The sequence below is a fragment of the Ixodes scapularis genome, unplaced genomic scaffold, assembly GCF_016920785.2.
Source record: "Ixodes scapularis isolate PalLabHiFi unplaced genomic scaffold, ASM1692078v2 PGA_scaffold8__174_contigs__length_109621045, whole genome shotgun sequence".
NCBI lineage: Eukaryota > Metazoa > Arthropoda > Arachnida > Ixodida > Ixodidae > Ixodes > Ixodes scapularis.
This window is the reverse complement of record NW_024609883.1, coordinates 6,754,874-6,778,923: the sequence shown is the minus strand read 5'-3', so window position 1 is coordinate 6,778,923 and position 24,050 is coordinate 6,754,874. Positions and strand designations below refer to the sequence as shown.

General features: G+C 41.6%; 1 protein-coding gene across 1 annotated transcript in view; it reads left to right on the top strand.

The window, feature by feature from the left end:
- Window positions 1–14,167, top strand: part of LOC115314300 — a 33,145-nt gene extending 18,978 nt beyond the window's left edge. Inside the window, exons 2-3 of the mRNA XM_029973359.2 lie at window positions 5,525–5,882; window positions 13,220–14,167. Coding sequence (XP_029829219.2) covers window positions 5,583–5,882; window positions 13,220–14,167 — 1,248 coding nt within the window. The 5' untranslated portion in view covers window positions 5,525–5,582. The remainder of the gene's footprint in view (window positions 1–5,524; window positions 5,883–13,219) is intronic.
- Window positions 14,168–24,050: the final 9,883 nt, after the last annotated feature.

Sequence of the window (24,050 nt, the reverse complement as noted above, 5' to 3'; positions counted from 1 at the left end):
TCTCTGTTATAGGGAGATGCGGTTCGGCGGTTGTAAGGGACTTTCGCAATAAATCTTACCAAGAAGGAATTAATGGTTGATTGACGTGTCAAAATTCTATCAATGAAAAATTCCTCTGCAGGAATGCACGCTCAGTAGACTCAATCTTCCAAGACACCAGTGGAAGCGGACGTCAAGTAAACTGCTTCGCGATTTACGGTACTTACCTCACCATTTTAATGACGACTAGAATAACGTCACGTAATATTGTGTTTCACGGGGTCCGTAAGGTGTTGTATAGGTTGTTACATTATAGTTCCCAGAAACTTTCTGGAAAGACTCGAAGTCTTCCTTGAGTCCAACGCCATCATGAACAGAAACTGAAAACGATCCACTATTCAGTAGGTGCGTGGCGAAACGTATCCGCATTTGCGGAGTCATGGTCGATGAGTACTCTAAGTGCCTGGAAGTTTACACGATGCCTGCCACGACGTCCAAACACGTCATTGACGTTCTACGGTCTATTTTACCTACTTTTGCACTACCGAAAATACTTTTCTCTGATAACGCGCCAAATCTTGCTTCAAATAAAATAAACTAGTTTTTGAAGAAAAAAAAAAAAAAACCGGCATCAGGCATCACATTAGCGCACCATAGAAGGGTGTGTACTTGGGCTAGTTGGTTATTCATGAATAGGAGGTAAAAGCGCTACGATCAGGGCATATGTGTCAGCGCTCCCTCAGTAAACCTGTATAGCTCTGAGGTGGCATATTTGAAATCATTCGAAAGAGTAAACAATTCATAGATTAACCTTAGATAGATGAAGCGGCATTATTGCCACTTGTCTTTTTGATGTCACGGTGTATATATGTGTACGTGTTTTCAGTAATAAACTTCAGTTGCAAGTTAGCGCTCTGTGGTGTTCGTCATTCTTCAACTTGTCCGTCGTTTTTTAGCGCTTTTACCTCCTATTTAGCGCACCATACCATCCTGCAACTAACGGGCAAGCAGAACAGATGGTGTGCGAAACGGAAAAATGCCCCTTTGAAGCTTACGGAAGAAGCAGTTTATTGAAGAATCGCCAGGTTCTTGTTCCAGTATAGCACGCGACGGTCTCATATTACAGGGTAAAAACACCCGCCGAAGCAATATTCGGCGGACGAAGAGCCACACACCTCGATCTCATGATACTATGGCCTACGAACGAAGATCGGGAGATTCCCAGATCGGGAGTAATGGCAGTTTATTCGGTCGGACAACTCGTCTACGTGAGGAATTTCAGCAGAAGTCGGGCCTTCCATGTAAAACTTGGGTAGAAAAGGCTCTATGTTGGTTGACCAGAAGGTGTCATCCCTCTGAATACGTTGGATATCAATGCCCTTGAGTGTAAATATAACTAAATCACAAAACTCTCTTTGTGTATTGTGTAACTGCCCTTGTATTTGCGGTTTAAGTATGCTTCAAGAATCTTTTTTAACGGGGACACTTTACATCAACGAGGCCATTTGTTCCAAGTAGTCAATCAGGGACCGCTGCTAGAACTCCGTCCCTCATATTAACGAATAAACCGCACTTCTGCACAGTGCAGTTTTCCTGTTCCACGAACAGTTGTAAAGCAGCATCCTCATTGATTCTACCATACTCTGTTGCGGGTGAAGAATGTCTTTGGGTACACGATACTTGAAACAAGTCTGGCACTGTACATTGTGGTTCGACACCCACTAAAATCGTCGTCCTTATAGAGCCTCATCATTTAATCATTACCTCGTCACCTCATATTGCTCTTCATCAACAGTAAGTACAATAGGCTGCTGCCACATTACAATCCAAGAATTGAAAAATTGAGTCGTTCAGTCCTTCAACAAATTTATTATTTATATGATGTTATTACGTTACATTACCTCGAGACGATCGACGTCCATCGTCGATCTTCAAATACTTATAGCTGTATATAAATTAGACGCACAAAGGGGGTGGGAGTCGGTGGCCGAGTGCATGGTCTAGCGCACATCAGCTCGGAGCGCTTGGGGCGAAAGCTCGCGCTGCAGAACCCACCTCGCCCCTGCCCGTTTCGATTTGGATGAGCATCGTACCGGCGTGCGGTCGTGTATCCCTACTGCGTGGTGCACGTTAAAGACCCCAGGTTAGCGGTTGTACCGCACTGGCTAACTTGCTCATCTACAGCTGAGACACCAGACGCCTAACTTCCGGCTGTTTAAACATACACACAACAATTTGCAATTAGACGCATAATAACAAGGAACACAGCGTGCCGCCTCTTTTTTTTTTTTGGATGCCCTTTTTAAACCAGCGAAAGCTCGCGCGTTCTCTCTTTTGAGACGGTTAGAACGGTCGCACGTAAAATCCGAGTTTCTCCTACCCGGCCGCTTCCTCCTCTCATTATGTGTAGCTGGTTATAACTAAATAAGCTATAGTAATGGTTTATTATTCGTATTTAGTTTCAGTTTCAGTCAGGGAAAAGGAGTTTCGCGGGAACTAGAGCCAATAAATGAGCGGCGCCTAGAGTATCGGCACTCTCTTTCCCGACAGTGTTGTGAACGCCTCCATTTTGGTGCTTGTGCAGAGCAGGCGCAATTGCCGATCATCATGATTCAAAAGTACGACATCCTCAGCATTAGATTCGGTGTTAGGAAGCTCATGTAATGTTGCTTTGCTTTGTCGCATACTGTTTAAAGTGGAGGACGGAAAAGAGTTTCTTGTGATTTCAAATAAAGCTTCAGATAACTGGCAACCGTGATTTTAAGCCACAATAAGGCCAAGTGTCGCTACTCTAGAGTGTAGCTTATTTAAGACATTATTCATGCACTTGTTCAAGAGGCTTGTAATACCTGGAGGGGCCATGACGTAAGCCCCGTGGATTCCACAAACCTCTACTACTTTTTGACACCTGCCTCTTCCTCATTGTTCCCGCTTGTGCCAGTAAATTAGCTACGGTTCAGAGTAAAGACACTTGGCCATATTGTGGCTTAAAATCATGGTTGCCAGTTATCTGAAGCTTTATCTAAGATAACAGGAAACGCTTTTCCGTACCCCACAAATGTTTAAACAACCCGTGACAGAGCATTGCAATATTGCATCAGCTTCCTAGCACCGCATCTAATGCTGAGGAAGTCGTACTTTTGGATCATGACAATCGGCCGTTGCGTTTGCTCTGAACAAGACCCAAAATGGCGGCGCCCAAAACAATCTTGGGGAACGTAGTGCCGATTCTTTAAAACTCATTTAGTGACTCTAGGCATGAAGTGAACTCGGGTGTATTCTTTTCCTCTTCGTCTTTATTGTTTATTGATTTCAATCATATCGAATAATGAACACATTATATCACGCTACGCTTGTGTAATTATTTGTCTTAGATTTATTAACCTGACTGAGTACTTAAACCATTTATTTATCGATAGTGAATCTTCCAATATATTTTTTTAATGTGAAGGTAAAAAGACACGGAGATTGATGATGATACAGACGCCAACGCCGCCTTCGGAAATTTTTTTGAACATTAGAATTCAGCAGTTTGTCTACCATCCGCCAGGTAGCGCAACAAAACGCCCAAACAGTTTTTAATTGTTTTTAAAATTTACTAAGCTCTACACCTATTAAAAAACCAAAGCAATATCATTATGAAAATGTAATACATTGCAATGTATATCTATTCCAAACAATAAATGTTATTAGATGCCAATAAATCTGTTTTATGTCCAAAAAAGATGTGCGTCAAAAACAGGTATGTTTGAAGGGCTCCTGGAGCGTTATGACTTTGAAAATGAAAAAAAGCCATCGTCCACCTCTTGGGCAACCATTGTAGCTCTAAATGTTATAAAAGATTTTATCACAGTTTAATTATTTCCTCAGCGGCATTTGAAGTACCATGACTCAAGCACCAAAAAGTGCTACGTTTGATATAAAATATCTAAACAAAAAAATGTTACGCAACATAAAATTTTTTTCTGCATATTACCAATTATAAGCACTACATCTGTAGCTAATTTCATTGCCCTAGCGCTTGTCATTAAAAACATATTTGTGCTGAAAAATGTCAATTTTAGGGCAATATTTGGAGGAATGAAAAAAAAAACAAAGTAGTGCAAATACCAAAAAAGTGCATCGTTACATTCTGCTCCAACATCATCTTAACAAAACTGCTATATTGGAACCGTGTTATCTTTAATGGATCGTTCATAAAACATGAACTAGCGGTGCAAGTGAGGGTCCGCGACATCATATTTGCAACGCTACAAATGCGCATGAACAGTAAAAACCAACACACACATAATATCAAATGAAAGAGGACTGCATTGCCTTTCGAATGACATCAATCCCACAAAACAGTATTTAAAAGGAGATGAGTAATGACCTGTCAAAAAGTACCTAAACTGCCACATTCAGTGGGACCGTGGCCTTAAGCATCGTAGTCTGCGATTTAACTTCATATTGTCGGCAAAGTGGAGTGCTGTATCACATCCTGAATGTTGTTCACAAAAACATTGAAGAGTAAGGGACTGTGGTTCAAGCCCTGTAACACTTATGAAGGAACCCCCCAAAAAAGGTGACTTGGCACTTTTATGAAAAACATAGTTTAACCTATCTCAGAGGTACCTAGATAACCATGAACCATAATCAGTACTTAAGCTGTAGAATTATAATTTACACAGTAAAATTCTTATTGCTAACCCAACCAAAAGTCCTTGGTGCAATTTAAATATAGTGAGTCAGTTTTGTTTGCGACAGCTAACGCTTGGTGCCTGTCGCTCAGAAAAACTACAATGTTAGTTTCAACCGAACAACCGCTCATAAAGCCGTTCTGATTTTAGTGTATGAATCGCTTGACGATGTTAGATAGATGCTTGTGAATGGATTTTTCGAAAACTTTAGAAAATGGCGGTAACAAGGAAATAGGCCTGTAGTTTGCACATAGGTAGGTCTTCCTAATTCCAGTAATAGAATCGCAACACCCTTCTACTGTGTGCACGGGAAAGGGATCTGTTTAAAGGACAGTGTAAATATGTGAGCGAGCAGAGGAGCGAAATTTCCTCGCAGCCTTTCGCAATAAAAAAAGGGATACTATCGTGGCCTGAAGACGTTTTGGGAGATGTGTCACAATTTGTGTCAGACATCGGCACCTAGGTGAAACAAGCACTTGCTTTTGCAAAATACCATAGTATTGTGATGTGCACCATGCAGAGATTCAAGACTTGGGGAACAATTAACATGTGGAACTTTGAAAATTGACATGTTTCATTTCTTTATTTTTTTCATTTGTTTTAAAGAATGTTGCATGCTTTATTGACTTCATCCAGATAGAATGTGCCACAGAGATACATACATATTCAGGAGCCACCATTTTCATGTTGCAGCCAAATCTGTCGTACTATGTGAAACCGAAAGCATCTGGATAGCTGGTCCTTTGCTGATTGCCTAGTGATTTTTTATATCTTTTTAGCAATTTGTTGTTGTTTTATTAGAGTTTCCACATAGTTTCTCTGAGGCTTTATGAAGTCTTGCTCATAATTGCTAATCTCTTCCATAGCCCTTCCGAAGAAGAAACCTTCACGAAATACATATTCCTGTGCTATACCGACAAAAGGATGGGTGATGGCGACTGTACCAAGGTGCAGATGGCATCTTTCAGAGTAGCCGGATTCTCTGACGTCCTTGACTGGAGGCCCATGCTGTTTCAAGAGCCCATCATCGCACAGAGAGCATGTGCGCTTTGTGGCGTCTTATACAAAAATGCTGTCAGGCTCCCTTGTGTCCACACGCTGTGTGTGAAGTGTCACGCACAGTGCATCGATGAAGGAGGTGCATGTCCTGTGGACCAGCAAACGTTCTCCGAAGATGATGTCGAGCCGCTGGAAGTCTCCCTCAAGTACATCCTGAACCGTAAAGTAAGTGATCACCTGTAAAATCAGTTATTACTCAATCTGTCTTCTCTTCTCTTGGGTATGGGGGAATACCTCATTCTTGGAAAATCAGATAAAGTGAGCTACAACGACATATGACGCAAACAGAGTAAATACAATGCTTTGTTTGCCAACATAAAGCAGATCAAGAAAGAACATTTACATGTTTTTTTCTGTTCCTTGACTATAATTTATAAGCTAGCCGAAGCTAGCGTATAAATTATAAGCTAGCTTGGTTGTTCTTTTTATTAAATTAGTTCTCATGCTGTAGCATGAGAACAAAAAAAATTGTGGTCCAGAGTAACATTTTAAGCTTGTTTAAATCTGAAAACGCGATGTAGGTGGTCGACCATGCCGTGTCCGCTGGCATTGCCTCGGCGAGAGCTGACCTGTGTCGAGAAGCGTTTATGCTTTGCAAGCTGCAAATTGCTGGCGATCATTGCCCACCTTTCTAGACCTTCCAAAATGTTTATGGCGTGCCACCTCCCATAGGAGTGCAATATCATCCTGTAGTGAAAATCTAGGTTGCAAAAACACCACCAATGTTGTGCTCACGACGGCCCCAATCTTAGGAGTCGCCGTTTTCCGACTGTGCTTGTCTTGGGTTCAGCCAACTTTTCATGCATCTCAAATCCTCCTTGGAATAACGCAAAGACCTTTCCACACACTCAATTTCTAAAAATTAGTGTACAAACAAATTGCGGCCACAATGCAGAAAACGTGGTTAGCGTTTGGCACATGCGCAGTGGCAACGAGACTGTTCTTTGTGTACTCAAAGCTTTTCTGCATGCTATGCTATAACTTGCTAATATGTGCAGATCTAACTTTCTACAATTCTCAGTGTTTCTTAGATAGTGCTAAATATTTATTTGTGTAGAGGCTGTTACTGTATTAACTGTGATGCTTTTAAACAGTGATAGTTGGATACATTGATACAAGGAAGGAAGAAGAGAATGAGGGCAGAGCAGGACTGGATCAAGGAGTTCAAGCAGAGTTTCACAAAAGTTTTGGTAGAGTCGCCATTTTTAATTTCTCTCTTCAGTTTAATTAAATCACTTCATAATCACCGTATCATTTGGTGGAAATGGCCGGTCTAGCGAAGGTACCGAGAAGGTCTCGGATTCTGCTCCTTCTTGGTCCAGTCCTGCTCTGAATTCATTCTTTTTTCTTCCTTGTATCGGTATATGCTTTTCATATGTAGTTGGGCGTTTTCATTTGGATTCAGGCAACGAGTGGCAGTCGTATTTTTATTTTGCTTCAAATTTTTATATTTCGTGGCGCATGTTCCAAGAATAACAATCCTTTTTTATTTTAATGTCCTGACATGTTTAGTTTCTGAGAAAAAAATCTCAAAGAAGCGGGAAAAAACGATAAGGTTTTGATGATTGTCGTGTGTGGCGTTTTTGAATCACTCTCAATTTTAAAGTATTCAAAAGAGAGCATCTTTATTTTTTTAGTGTGATATATATGCGAGTAGATAAGACGACCATTATATTTATAACTACTATTATTCGTCGTTCCAATCTTTATAAAAATCCCCAAACATGCCTCCGCGAACAACTGTGACCTAAATTGCGGATTTTGTTTTGAGTCAACTATGTTTAGTGTCGCTTTTTAATTAATACCAAGTGTAGAACCTTTCATTGCCTTCTAAATTAAGCAAATTTTTTTATCATGTACGAGTACTAAGAAATAAATTATAAAACGAAGAGTGTTTTCACTTTTCGTTCAATTTCAACACGCTGCTTAAAAAAAAAAAACATTTTTTTTTTCGCGCGTCGCGTTTTTTTTTTACACTCTTCTTTTAGCCAGAATATATTCTGTTAGAGGTATTTGCCTTGGTTTTGAGTTTTAAGCCTCTAAATATGCTAAAAAAAACAGCAAAACAATGGGATTTGACGATTTTCGTGTGTGGCGTTTTTGAACCACTCTCAATCTCAAAGTATTCAAAAGAGAGCTTCGATATTTTTTTATTGTGATATATATGCAAGTCGGTAAAACGACATTCCAACTACTATTTATTATTCGTCGATCCAATCTTTGTCACAATCCCCAAACATGCCCCTGCGAACAACTGTGACCTAAACTGCGTATTTTTGCGTTAGTCGACTACGTTTAGTCTTGTTTTTAAAAAATACTACGTGTAGAACCTTTCACTGCCTTCCACATTATGGAAAGTTTGTGTCTTAATCACGTGTGAGCACTGAGAAATAAATTGTGAAACAGAGAAGGTTTTCAGGTTTCATTCAATCTCAGCTCGCTGCAAAAAAAAAAATTTGAATTTGTTTGCGTTGCGTTTTTTTTTCACCTTTCTTTTAGCCAGCATACAAAATGTTATATGCTAAAAAAGAGCAAAAGCTGATGATGGGTTTATGGGTTACAGCTGTATATTTCATTGTTTATTATAATATTCTAAGGGACGTTGAATAAATACTCACATAAAAGACATGCATGTTGTTAGGCGTATAATAACAAGTTTGCAATGGACCTTTTTCCAGTAAGGAGCGCCTCATGACGGTTTCGCCGCCAACTACAAATGGAGGGCAACCGGACTCGCCTTCTCCCATAGGAACAGATTAGTGTTGGAAGAAAACAGTGCCCCCCAAGAATGGCGAAAGGGTGGTCAAGGTCAAGGGAAAAGGGTGTGCGCGTGCGCAGACGCTTACTGGAAAAAGGTCTATTCCAAACGTCTAAACACTATAAAATTGCAACTGCCGAAAGCTGGTTATAAGACAATTTCCGCTGGTGCCATGATTGAAGGGTCCTCAAGCCTAAACCCTATGCGCTACATAATCTATACTACTTAAAAAATATCAAAGTATAATATTGTAAAACATTAGAGTAAAATGCACTTCCTATTGGAAACTTAGATTTTTAGATACGAAATTTTATATTTCTAAAGCAAAATTCATGTTGATAACAGTACCGAATCATTTTCTAACATATTCAGAGGCTTAAAACTCAAAACCAGTGCATATACCTCTAACGGAATATATTATGGGTAAGAGAAAGGTGTAAAGAAAACGCAAAAAAAAAAAGAAAAATATTTTTTTATACAGCGTGCTGAAATTAAACGAAAAGTGAAAACCTACTCTGTTTCATAATTTATTTCTCAGTACTCGTACGCGATTAAGAAACCAACTTTACATAATTTTGACGGCAATGAAAGGTTCTACATGGTGGTATTATTTTAAAAACAAGACTAAACGTAGTCGACTAACAAAAAAATCCGCAGTTTAGGTCACAGTTGTTCGCGGAGGCATGTTTGGGGATTTTGACAAAGATTGGATCGACGAATAATAAATAGTAGTTGGAATGTCGTTTTGCCGGCTTCCATATAGATCATAATAAAAAAAATATAGAAGCTCTCTTTTGAATACTTTGAGATTGAGAGTGGTACAAAAACGCCACACACGACAGTCGTCAAAACCCACCATCGGCATTTGCTCTTTTTCTTAGCACATTTAGAGGCTTAAAACTCAAAACCAAGGCAAATACCTCTAACGTAATGTATTATGGCTAAAAGAAGGGTGTGAAGAGAATGTGACGCGAGGAAAATAAAAAAAATTAAAAATGTTTTTTTTTTATATACAGCGTGCTGAAATTGAACGAAAAGTGAAAACCCTCTCTGTTCCATGACAAAAACACAAACTTTGCTTAATTTGGAAGACAATGAAAGGTTATTGTAAGGATCGAAGAGGGTTCCGCGGTTGGGCCGTTAGCACCAGGGAGATTTGGCTGGAAGGAAAGCGCTGGTGTAAACACTTCCCGTGGCAGGCGACCTCGAGAGACAGGCGTACTATCGCAGACAATATGAGCTGAAACAGCGCTCGGCCGGCGGACGTAGAGTAACTGTATATGCTCCGCTTATACAGTTATAGTCTATACAGTTACTCTAGGCGGACGCAGAGCCGTATATTGGAAGAGTTTGGCTAGTGGGTGTGGCGACGAAGGCGCCGGAGAGGAGAAAAGTAAATGAAAGGGAGGAGAGCGCCGAAGGAGCGAGAGAGAAATAAGGGAGCAGAGAGGAGACGACCGCCATTTTTTAGCAACGCCGTCGGAGACTGGTCGGAAAAGAGCACTGCTGAGGCTACGCGTCGTCTGCTACGGGCCGGCTTCTTTTCCGCCTGAATAAAACTTTGTGGCCATACGCCGAAAATCTTCATTTATTAGCTTTTTAACCCACCGAGAAATAACAGAATGTCATTTTCTTGCCAGAGCCAGCAATATAAAAGGCAATAATCGAGATTTAGATGTCGATCCCACGCATTCCGCCGGGAGAATGATCGAAGATGGCGGCCCTCCCCACTCAGGTGGGAGCAGCCGGGAGTTCACGCGCATGCGTTCATGCCTCTCGCTCCACGCCGCGTGCTGATTGGCTCACTTGGGAGGAGAGCGTTACGGCGGCGAGATCATAGACTGGCCAAACTGGGCGGACGCAGAGGCGCGGACGGTACTACCTGCGCCGCCTGTCGCCTTGCTCCGCACACATGGCGCACCCTGAGTCCGAGATATTTTCTCACTTGCGCTCGCTGCGCCACTGCGCTCTTCCGGCTGTCTGCAAGCGAGAGGGTGGGCGCGACAGCGGGCATGTGTAGCAGGGCGGCGGGGGGAACAAAAGATTACACTTGTCGTTCCCCTTTTGGTATTGATTTACTTTACTTTATCGCGTAAAATCCCGTAGAGAAAACGCTGACTGGTGAAGAAAAAATATTGAAGTGTCTTAAAATTTCAACTGCAATTACCGTTTTTGAAAGTCATATCAAAATACGCTGCAGGCTGTTTTTGTTTGATTATAGGTGCATGCATAAAAGGGGACACCGTAAAATACAGTCCAAAATCTGTATGCCGGATTTAGTCCGGCTCCAATGTATTTATTCTTTTTTTCTCTTTCACTGATCACATATGTTCAAAAAACGGTAAGCATACAAGTTACTGAGAAGGTTTTGTAACCTTGATTAGTATGAAACGGTATAAAAATATTATTTCTTCATTACTGGGCCCACGTGTTTGTTTCAAGCAAAGCAAGTTGCTGACGAGACACCAGTTTTTTGTTTACGAATTCCTAGTCTTAATAAGGTGGGACAAACAGTCATATATTTGTCAAGAGAAGGAGATTGAAACTTAATCGAAAAAAATATTTCCAGAGGACATTGTCAGACACAAAAGATTAATAGTCGGCGTGGAAGTTTAACTGCACTATACAAGAAGATCGGGATGAAGGAGGCACCCCTCAAAAGTATGCGTGGTTAACGGCGTCAAACAGTGTGTCGCAACCGTAGCATCAAGCTTTGTTCCAATCGGCAAGAGTCCAGTTCAGGGGGTCCCGAGGCGCAGTAAAACTTGCAAAATAATTTAATACCGCGTCATTCTCCCTTGACTCCCGACCACGGCTCTCATCCTGTCTGGTAAGAAATCATAGAGCGCGGCCACGAAGTCTGGCTCAGCCCCGAAGCCACTCCCCATTCACCTCCCATTGCTTTTCAGTAGGCAGTGGCGCGGTGGAGGGGAAGCCGTGACATAGCTACCTTGATACGCCTCCAAATGTTTTCGATGATATTCAGATCGGCTCCTTTTAGGGGCCAAGGCAGCTTCGTCAGGCAGCGCTCCTCGAGGAGTTACGAGCGTGACAGCGCATTTTCCACTTCGGCGCTTTTTTAAATTGCACTGAAATTCATGGTAGCTGAAGACGAACATTGGGCTAGCAGACGGCCGGAAGAGCGCAGTGGCGCAGTGAGCGCAAGTGATAATTTATCTCGGCCTCAGCGTGCGCCGTGTTTCGGGAGCGATGCGATAGGCGGCGCAGGTAGTACCGTGCACAGGCCGGAGCGCTGTTTCAGCTCATATTGCCCGCGATAGTACTTTACGACGCGAGGTGCGGAGCGCGCATTTTTTGCCAAGAAAATCGGAGCGTGCGTTCCGGGCCGGAAAAGTAAAGTTACACCGCCACCAGAGCGCAGTGGCTCTGGCCAGCGCTGTTTATACGGCACGTTTACATCGGTTTAGTTTTTCTCGCCCGAGTGTGGGGAGGGTCACGGCAGAACGGCAACGTCAGACCGTGTCTGGCGGAATGAATTACGGGATGGCTCACTTAGTCGGAGCTATCCACACTGGGGTCGGTTGTTCGCTTCGCCTTCCGAGAAATGGTTTTGCTTGCATCCGAACCAGCCCGACCTTTGACCGTGAGATGTACGCAGACAGTGGGTTCCCACCCAGGAATATAGGCAATTGCCACGTGGCGAGAAAGTGAGCCGATTGGTTGGCGGTGGGAAAGGCCTGTCTCACGACGCATCGAGGATTCGCCGGTCCACTAAAAGGGGACGGACCAGCGAGCGACTTGGATGGGAAACTCAGCGAGTGAGTTTAGTTCGTGCTGGGGCTCGAGAGCTGTCGCTCCGTAATCGAGTCAGGTCGTGGGATTCCGAGGGACTTCTGTCCCCGCAATTGGGACGTAATCCTAAGAGCCAGCCAACTCCCGAGCTTGGGTAAGCTAACACCCGACCACCTCCTTCCCAACCCCGTACAGGGGAAGTTACCACTTCGCGGTATCGTTTATCTTTGTATTTTCATTCCCTACAAAAGTATTAAATTGTTTATTGAAAAGTAATTCCGAAATTCAACTGAATTAGTCGTCGACGGCCAAGGGAAGCAACATCGTCTCCGGCAAGACCCGCCCAGCTTCCCGCAACGAAATCCGTCACCCCATCCGGACCTGGCAACCCGGACGGCGCAAGGTGACCGAGCAACGAAAGAACCCGTACTGTTATACACGTGGTACTATTTTAAAAGCGATACTAAACATAGTTGACTCAAAACAAAATTCGCCATTTAGGTCACAGTTGTTCGCGGAGGCATGTTTGGGGATTTTTTACTAAGATTGGAGCGACGAATAATAAACAGTAGTTGTAATGTCGTCTTATCTACTTGCATATACATCACACTAAAAAAATATAGACACTCTCTTTTAAATACTTTGAAATTGAGAGTAATTAAAAAACGCCACACACGACAATCGTCAAAACCTCGTCGTTCTTTCCCGCTTTTTTTTAGATTTTTTTTCTCAGAAACTAAACGTGTCCAGGACATTAAAATAAAAAGGATTTTTATTCTTGGAACATACGCCACGAAATATAAAAATGTGCAGCAAAATAAAAAATATGACTGCCACTCGTTGCCTGAATCCAAATGAAACCGCCCTAGTTCTATACCCCTGTAACAGCCCTCAATGGGCTGACACTACAAATAAGGAAATAAATAAAACAAAACTAAACATTGGTTGAACAAGGCACTTATTTTTACATCTTTGATACTTCTTGGCCAAGGTTGCCTGCTGGAATGCGCCTAGAGGCTGCAGCTTCATCAGCCCCGTAGCCTGCCTTTTGGACCACTACAAAGAATGCGAGTTCAGCACTCTGTCTTGCTGCCTTTGTTCCTCGTCGGTGCTGCAGAGCAACATTCTGGAGCACTTCAAGGTTGGCTGTAGCCGAGACACGTGTGAGTCTGCCGACGACCATTCCACACAAGATCTCCAGATCATCAGCAATGCTTGTCTTGAGATGAGGAAAGCCATGGGGAACATCTCTGAGAACCTCATGTTGCTGCAAACCAGCCTGAACCAGTGCGGTGAAGATGCTGGAGCTGAGGGTACAAAATGCAAGGGCCAATGGAGGGCTGAAGCTTCTAGGCTTACTGAACAGCTCAAAGACCTTAGCTTAGTGTGTACCACCGGCTTTGCGAAGGAACTGGAGGTTCTCCAGGCAGCAGTGACCGACTACAAAGATCATGTTAGCAAGGAGTTGCAATTGCAAAGAGCCAAGTTGTCTGTAGTTCTAAGACCTAAGACGGTACATTGGTACATTGAGAAATGGGCAGAACTGAAGAAGCAAGCAGTGCAAGCTGGGTACAAGGACTTTTATAGTCCCATAAGGACCGTACATGGCTATAATGTCTCCCAATGCATTGTGCTTCAACCAGAAGACAACCAGCTGCGGTTCGGCTGTTACATGCATTTAAATCCCGGGGAACATGATGTGGGGCTGGAATGGCCCTTCTGTAATGTGTACACAATCGGCGTCATTCACCCCAAGGATCAATCAGATGTGATTTCCTTCAAGGTAAATGCTGGTTGGTATGAGGATGAACCATGCTTTCATGAGCCAAAAGGAAATAGAGGCTTCGGAAGACCACGCCTGTCTACTGCAGAAAAGCTAGAGGAGGATGGGTTTGTTCAAAACGACAAGCTGCACTTGTTTTTGGAAATTGAACCTTGATTTTGTCTTCATTTTTGCAAGCCCCATCTTAAGATTTTTATATTTAAAAGAAAAAAAAAAGTATTGTCACTTTGCTGAGCTTGATGCAGAAAAATGCTCAGGGATGTGAAGCTTCCTTTGCCTGTATTGCTGTGTTATTGGGTTATCAATAAACTTAGTTATTCTTCAAGGCTTGTTGCTTCGCATTCTTATTTTGCAGCTCCAAGCCACACATTTTAAGGGCATTGTAGTTTACAGTGATTTGACTGGTTCATCTTGGAGCAGCAAAAATTACTTTTAGAGAAAAAGTACATATTCATATCTTATTAATTCCACTGTGTATACACTGTTATTCCTATGTGATATCTTATTAGCATTCATTGGTTTGGCAAGTTTTATGTGATTTTTTTAAGTACCAGACAATCCTAGAAGAATGAGAAATTAATTTCTCTAGGTTGAAAAGCCTCATTGTTCAGCAGTCACTCTCCAAATGTGCTGACTGATAAAGGTCATAGAATGAGCATTCTTTAGTAGTTAGTAGTTATTTTAGTTAGGAAACCAAAGGTGTACCAAATACTGTTAAACCCTTAACATATGCGAGCCCCTAATTTTTGTGAATTGCAAAATTCGGAATTTAATGGTCGCGAATATGACCGTCCTGCCCAATTCGCGAAAAATCAGGGCTGCTAAACTAAAGGGTTTTGCAGTAGTATTCCACTGAAACAATCTCTAGATAGAATAATTTTGGTGATGAATTGAACACTGGGTTCTAAACGTTGCAATAAAATTCTGATTCTTAATTCAGTTTAATATCAAAGCGTCTCGTTTGATTATGCACACCCGTGGTATTTTATAATCGGTTTTATGATGATCGAAAATCAGCATGGGGGCGATATTTGTCTAAGAAATAGCTGATCTCATTCACAAGCTTCCATGCCTACAATAATTCTGCTCTTATTTTAAGCTTCATTGACTGCCCTCATATTGTGTGGAGGTGGTTAGTTGAATGAGGGATTTGGTATACCTTGTCTATTTTGTTTGGAGACCCTCTAGCTACGCCCTATAGCACCCTTCCTCAAATCTCGAATGTTAAAGAGAAATTGCGACGAATGACGCACATGACTTTTCATTTGTTGTTGCAGTCTATAATAATATTTCTTTATTCGTGCCCCAGAAAAACCTCGCGGTTTGGATGTGGTAGCACAAGATATAAAATTTAAGATACTATTCATACACTTTCACAGATGATATAAAATGAAAAAGGTCCAACTCATCACGGGAAAGTCAAATAAATGTCACAAAACGATTGCACTAGAAAAAACTCATGCTTCTCAGAAAAAGTAACAAAAAATAAGCCATGAACACATTTTTCCTAACATAAATTCCCACAAAAAAAGAAAGAAAATGGTCTATGTCATCAAAAGAGTCTTGAACATGGAGTTAACAAAACAGTTTATACTTGAAAGTGTTCATTTCATCAAAAATGTCCAAGCATGGATACTCTAAATCGTTAAATTAGAGTTGCATGCGAATTAATTGTAATATTGTTTTTTAGGGATACTACAACGAAATTTCGGCGCTCATTTTTTGGTCTATATGTGTTCAAAGGAGCAGCATCACATCGAACATACCAATATCTTGTTAAAAAAGTCACGAAAAGGAATTTTAAAACGAATTAAACGATTAGCAAAAAGCACCTTGTGGATGTCGCTAACGCCTTGCTTGTAATGCTCGTCTAGGAACCTTGACAGCTAGTGACGGAGGTTGTCTCGCCTCCGGCCACGACGAGAGAAGAGGGGAAGGAGGAACTCCCCTCTTCCCGAGAATGCCTTTTGTGTCGCGGAAGTCGCTATTGTCCCCCTAGAAGGGTTATAGAAGATTAACCCGTCACCCAAAATTCGTACAAAAGCAGCCGCTTTGGTGGCTGGAACGACTAGGCCATCCTCTCGACGTCAGCCTCGCCGTAGCTTTGATCGTCCCGAGACGACCTACGTCTCGACTGCATCGGATGTCACGTGGTCTCCGCTGGGCTTTCTCCGAGCGCTTGCCAGAGTGGGCCGTTTATAACGAAAAATACAGCCACCAGGCTCAAAATACAAACGTGCGATTGTCATTTACGGATATTGTGGATCATATTGAACCTATTTTTGAACACGACGGGAAAATTTCAAATTTCGTTGAAGTATCCCTTTAAAGGAAGGGATAAAATAGAGTGGTGTCTACAAAAGCGAGCAGCTGTAGGAAAATGTACATAGCTTATTAGGTGAGCATCTATGTGGCCATGAATTACTTTGCGTAGAAAGAAAATACAGTCGAATCCATGTATATCGAAATCAAAGGGAATCTTAAAGTAGTTCAATATATTGATAATTTGATATACAAAAATATGTTAGCTTAAAGGGATACTACAACGTTTTTCAAGCAAATGTTCCGCGTTATAGGTTGGGCAAAATATTCAAATTATATATAAAAGAAAGAGCTTAATTGTAGATTTACGGTGGTTTAAAGATCATAAAAATATATTGATTAGGTCACACAGCACAGCCTGCTGAACTTCGTCAAATATTGTTGCAGATAAACGGTTTGACAATAAAAAAAAAAAAAAAAAACATTAAACTTATTATGACCTAGACGCTTTATTAGCATAACTCGCCGTTCGCATCTTCTTTTATTAAAGGAATTTAAAGGTAGTTACTAAAAATTTCAGAGGTGTTAATTATGAGTTAGTGTACTTTTGTGAGTCACTTGTATTACTGGGCGACAAGTGAACAAAAACCAAAATGTAAGCTTTTATAGCCGTCATACAAACAAAATATTTAATTTTCTGTTTATTTTACTTTATAAAGCACTGCAATAGGTAGCTAGAGAAAAACAATTAGCCAAAAGAAAAGGTAGGCTTTTTAGAAAATCGACCCTCAATTTGCAAATTTTTGAAATAGTCCTTGCTTTACGAAAAAATACTGCACCCTCTCTTTTACACACAACATCAAATGTGTTATCATGAGAGGGAGTGTACTCTAAACTTTCGGAAAACAGCTCATATAGGTCACATCGAAGAGCTGGTAAACTTTAACAAATATATCGTCCAAAAGCGTCATATTGACAAATTTTCTCAAATATATTTCATATAAATAATCGCGTTAAAATATTTATCAGACAATAAGTGTGTTCACAGGTATCTGTTAAAAAAATAATAAGGGGTGCCAATTTTGAATTAGTGTATTTTTGCGAGTAAGTTGATTTACTGACAAAACAGACAAACAAAATCAGATTTCAAGCTCTTATAGCTGCCATATAAACAAAATGTTACATTTACTATTTATATTACTTTATAAAGCACTGCAATAGCTAGCTAGAGAAAAAAAGGCAAATAAAAGGTGGGTTTTTGTAGAAAATGGATTTCCAATTTGCCAATATTTTGAAGAAGTCCTTGTTTTACGAGAATACACTGCCCTTTTTATTTTACACACAACGTTAAATTTGTTATCAATAGAAAGAGTACACTCTTAGCTTCCTGAAAATACTAAATATGTTACGATATCTCAAATAGGTCACACGGAAGAGCTGGTCAAACTTTGACAAATATTGTCAAAGGGACGCACTTTGACTATATTTAAAACAAAAGTGAGGATAAATGATCACAATAAAATTATTGAGCATATATAATCCCTATTATGAGAGTGGACCAAAAAAGTTACATTGCAGTACTAAAAGAGGGCAAAAAGTAGAAACGAGTGAAACATGACACCTCCGACAGGCAAGAGTAATGTCAGTTTGTGCCTCGGCTGCTTAAAATGACCATAACTCGAGCACAAACAATCGCCCGAACTTTCGGTTTGCACTCCGTGTCACAGAAGGGATTTCCCCAAAACATATATTTTATTGGTCAAAATTAAAAATTCGACCCCAAATCCGTGCCTGAGTTGAGGTGAAACCACCCATATGTATATGCACTGCATATCTGTTTGACATAAAACATATGACAATTACATATCAAGTTCGGTATTTCAAACTCTAAGCCGAAAACAAAAGGCCCCAGAGGAATTCTCTAACGATCTGCATTCTCCCATATTGAGACAAGTAAGCGCTGTGCCCGCGCACTTATGGGTACGGACTTCTAAGTAACTTTTTTTAATTACACTACTCCAAATTTTATTAATGTTTATGGTTGGATATTGAGGTAACTGCTAACGATAAGTAGAAAACCTTACATAGTTCAGAAGAAAATTATTGCAGCCAGAAAGCATTACACTATTGTCTTTTGTTGGATTCCCAGCCATGTTGGTATCCCAGGCAATGAGGCGGCCGACCGTGCTGCCCGCACATGCGTTAGCAGACAGGTAGATATTAAAAGGATCCCCTACATGGACTATCGCCCTTCTGTATAAGGTCTCGCATACGAGCACAATGGCAAGCCGAGTGGTGTGAGGAGATCTACAACAAGCTGCATCTCATTAAGAGCCCTGCGGTCATATATAAGCGTCTACCTTTTTTGAGGTTTCCACGTCTCTTGGGGTTCGGGCAAGCCAGCGGGCACGGAGAGAGTGACCAAATACCAGTGCGTCATATTTTAACCGGACGACGCGGAAACCTCCTCCACCGACGAGGGCGACCCCCAGTACCGAAAGCGCGCGAAATGTGACGTCTTTGGTCCTGGGCTTACTACTGGTCAGAGCCGCTAAAAGCTTCTTTTTAGTCGAAATACAAAATATAAGTAGCGCAAACCGTTTCGATTATTTATAAAAGTAGTTTTTGTTAAGTATTTTAGATCAGAAAAGAAACGAATGCAGTTTATAAAGTACGGGAACAAGAAATGACCCGTCGACATACCTGCCACCAAGTGGTGGAAAAGGCGGCGCATACTAGAAAGGAGTAGTGGGATCAGGCGCCGAACACGGAAAGGTCCCGGATGTACGCGGCGGCGCTGCGGTCGTATGGACAGGAGGATCCGACCGGCTGCGAGCGTTCCGAAGGCCTTCGGCGAGAAGCTTTGTCTTGCGGTTTGGCCGTTTCGCGGTATGGCAGCGCGAAGTGGCTCCCATTCTGAACTGATCTTTACCCCGTGTTTGCTGTCATTTGTGGCCAATGAAGTGTCCTGCCGAATTAGTGTTTAATCGCGCAGCAAATGCAATGAGAGCCGCTCTGGCCGCCCACTGCATACAACCTATTCAGAACATGCTTTATTGGCGCCCTCTCGCGCCGTAGACACGGAGTGCGGCAGCCGTGTGCGCTCGATGAGCTTACTACGCCTCCTCTAGTTCACGGCGACTCAAGCAACCAAGGACGCCATGAGGGAGGTTATTTTTTGCTTGTTTTTGTAATTTTAATTTGCCGATAACTTTTAAAATAAAGCGAATTTCGAGAAAAGAAAAGTGTCATTAAGTTACTACGTTCAGTGCGCTCAGGAGTCAGGTTAAATTAAAAACCAGTAAAAAAGTCCTTGCGGGCCCCTTTAAGCCGAACCTGGGTGAATGGGCGAGCAAACCGGCACTAGGAACGGTTTTATGAAGTAATACTGTGTCGTTTGCGCATTGGCCACACGCATCTGACTCATGGCTACCTGCTCCATGTGGAGGATGCCCCTTTGTGTGAACAGTGTGACAAACCTCTAAGTGTTCTCCATTTTCTAATTGAGTGCCCTTTCTATGAACGGGAACGCCGATCTCACTTCCTATCCCTTACACCCAATGTTGTTACTGGGTGATGAGCCATTCGTGACTTACAAGCAGGTTTTTAAGTTTTTAGATGCTATTGGTCTTCTACATCGACTGTGAACTTTAAAGCTTTTCACTCATGCCCATTTTTGTTTGTGACATTATCCGGTTCATGTCTCATTCATTTATTTTTAACCCTGACCACTAGAGTCCTCTGTTCTTGCTTACCCTCAATGCAATAGTTTCCTTCTTCGGCCTTAGCAGCCATTGCGCCATAAAAACCCAATCCAACCCAACAGATCGATGTAATTTCTATAGACTTTTCAAAAGCATTCGACCGCATACCTCACAAAAAAAATTATTATTAAAATTAAAAAAGATAGGGTTGTGTGATAAAATCGTTAACTGGATAGAAGCATACCTGTCAAATCGGGGTCAGAAGGTTGAGATAAATGGAAACATATCTGCACCTCTATCTGTAACCTCGGGAGCAGAGTGTTGAACCGAAATTTTTATCGGTTCGGTTCCGGTTCGGGTTCACGGCTTTCTGTTCCTCTCCGCTTCAGTTTCGAGGAGTCAGAAATAACGGTTCGAACCGGTTCAAACCGGTGCGAACCGTTAAATTGAGAATATATTTTCCGGATTCCTTTGGCACTAAGTACTATTTCAACAGTGAAACGAGTACTATATAGCTTTTTATCATTCGTAGAATCCACTTTTATTTTCAGGTACCAAAAATAAATTGCGTTATTTAAGTTCGATGAAACAGTAAAAGAAAAGCTAAACTAACATATATGACTCAAGATCTGCTTTTTTTACCTCAGTCGCATATATTTTACCTTAATCAAAAGGTTATCAGTCTGGTAGGTCGCCTAAAATACCCGTGATTGGTACAACTTTGTGTCGCATTATTAAAAATCGAATCCTGTTGTGCTGTTAAACTTATGAGTTAATTACAGAGCATAAAATCACGAAATGGGCCCGTCCTCGACATATATATTCTGAAGTCTAGTTTACAAAATACGTTTCAAGTTATATATGATGACGGCGCAGTTGAGCTAGAACGAATAATATTTTCAAAATGTCAGGAAAGTTTTGAAACAAACCCTTTCAGTCTACCTTTTATAGAAGCGGCAATCACAACGCTTGCTTTCCTGACCGATATTGTTTACCCTCAGCACCATGATGTAGGCGAATAACCATGCGGAAAAGAGGGACCTTCGTGTTTAGATCGAATTTGTCCTAAAATAGCGCGTGCCGAAGTGAATATTTTCGTCATAGCTTGGCGTTTGAGGTTTGTTCTTGACAGGATGCCGGTCAATTCAATTTGCAAATAAGCATCACCCTTGCTAATTTTTGCTTGTTTGTTAAATAAAGCAAAGTAACATTTTATACTCAACTCGACATCGCAGCTACTTACTTTGTCACTTTCTAACGGTCTGCGTGCGCAATAGTCATAGTTCCGCCAGGCGCAACTACGTACTTTGTTTTTTTTTAGCCCGCAGTCACGTCAAATGTTTGCTTTTTACATAAAAGAGGCCACAGACTTCTATATGTTTTAGATTGATTGATCGATTGATTTGAGTTTTATGGCGCGAGAGCTACCAGGGCCAAAATGCGCCAAGTGCATAAAATATTGCAGAAACAAGGGTTGAAGAAACAGAGCTATAGTAGCTGATGATTTTATAAGACTATGAACATGAATCGTGTATCACATAAACATGAGTTCTGGGTATAATAATTACTATGTCTATGAATTTTAAGATTACACACTGACCATAATCTACAACATTTTAAGATATCTACAATGGGAGTGATATATTTTATGAATAAAAGTTACAACCGGTGTATGTAGCCAGTTACTTCAAGAAATTCTAAAACGCGTCGAAAAGGGACTAGAGGTTTATCGCCAAGAAGGAAGGCTGGGTGAAACGAGAGATGACATCTCAAAAGTTCTGGAAAACGTGCCCGTCGCTGTTCATGTAGGTGCCTGCAATTCCACAAGATGTGTAATACAGTCGCTACTTTGCCGCAGTGCTCACACTGTGGAGCATCTTCACCACAAAGCAAATGCAGATGTGTCAAGCGCGAGTGGCCAATCCTCAATCGGGACATCAAAACTTCATGGAAACGATTCTTGTGATGGGAGCTCTCCCACACCTCCAAACAAGGTTTGATAACGTGCAGTTTATTGTCAATTTCCCTATCCCATTCTGACTGCCATACCTTAATAATTACTCTTCTGAAAGCTGGCGTAAAATCTTCATATGGAAGTTTAAAGGATATTTTAATCTTATCCTTGATAGAGGCGGCTATCTCATCTGCCCTTTCATTACCGATAATTCCTACATGGCTCGGTACCCAGCAGAGTTTAATATCGAATCCAAGTAGGAGAGCACGGTGCAGCTTTACACGCACTTGTTGTGTAAGCCAGTTTTTTGTGTCGGTAAGGGAGCAAACTGAGAGCAGGGCACACTGGGAGTCAACAAACAAAAAAGCTTTCATCACATGATTCTCTAAGATATGTTCAAGGGCCATCATTATACCATAAAGCTCAGCAGTAAAAATACTTGCAATGCTATCGATACGTCTTGCTTTCTTGTACTGTGGTGAAAACACTGCAGAACCTACGAAGGATGAGGTTTTGGCACCATCAGTATAAAATTGTATGTAATCTTGATATTTCTCCAGCAATGCTAAAAACTCCTGCTGAATCACGAGAGGTTCGACTGATTTCTTATGAAATTTGGCCAGTGACCAGTCGCATGGAACTTTTACGGCACTCCAGGGAGGAACGCTCTCGACCATTGTAATCATGCTATTCTCAGGGATTGCAAGCTGCAGGGAGGTTGAAATACTTTGAAGCCGAAAGCTTGATGGTCGCACAATGCTTGGCTTGTTTTCAAAAAGTCGTACGAGAGAAGAAGTCTGTACACAGCTAAAGGCGGGATGTGCAGGGTCAGATTTAACTTTGTATCCATAACAATGTTAAGATATTGTCTCCTTTTTCTTAAAGAAATTTGATAAGCATCTGCATACAAGCTCATTATAGGCGAAGTCCGAAAAGCTCCTGTAGCAAGGCCAAGTTGATGGACTGGATCTAGCATTTTTAAAACAGATTCCCGTGCTGATCCATACACAATTGCACCGTAGTCCAGACGGGAACGAACCAGGCCATTGTATAATCGGATGAGACATCGCCTGTCAGACCCCAAGACATGTGGGAAAGTACTTTGAGGATATTAGACGCTTGCAGGCATTTCTTCTTTAGTTCCTTGATATGGGCCAAAAACGTAAGTTTCTTGTCAAAAACAACTCCTAAAAATTTGTGATCTTGCTTTACAGGTACAGATTTACTATTGAGTTGTAAACTGGGCTCAAGTGAGAGGCCACGCCGTAGTGGAAAGGGCACGCATACTGTCTTTTCAGGAGAAAATCTAAACCCATTATCATCGGCCCATTTACTCATTTTATTTATAGAGACCTGCAGTTGGCGCTCGCAACTTGAGAGGTTGCAGGAAGAAAATGAAATCTGCACATCGTCTACATATAACGAATAGGAGACAGATGGTGGTATAGCTGCAGCCAGGCTGTTTATCTTCACTGCAAACAGAGTGACCCTCAATACACCCCCTTGGGGGACCCCATTTCCTTGAAGAAAAACATCAGAGAGTGTGGAGCCGAACCTAACCTGAAAAGTTCGGTTAGTAAGAAAGTCTTGTATGCAACGCAACATTCGGCCACGGATGCCATACATGTGCAAGTCCTTGAGAATCCCAAAACGCCAAGTAGTGTCGTAAGCCTCCTCTAGGTCGAAGAATACCGACACACAGTGCTGTCGATGTACAAAAGCTTCACGTATGGAAGTTTCCAGGCGAACAAGATGATCTAAGGTTAAGCGACCCATTCTAAATCCACATTGATTCGTATCTAAAAATTTTTTCAGCCTCCAAAAAGTGCACTAGTCGCCTATTTATCAGCCTCTCGTACGTTTTCCCGAGACAACTGGTCAGCGCAATGGGACGATAACTCGTAGGCAGTGACGAAGCTTTACCGGGTTTCAGCAAGGGAATTATATGCGCACGTCAGCACTGAGGAAAAACAGAAGCTCCCCACAAATGGTTAAAAAAAGTCAATAGATGTCCTAGGGATTCACGGGACAAGTGCCGCAACATTTCATATTTAATTCTGTCAGGTCCAGGTGCAGATTCCTTTTTTGTTGCAAGGGCCATCTCAAGTTCACACAATGT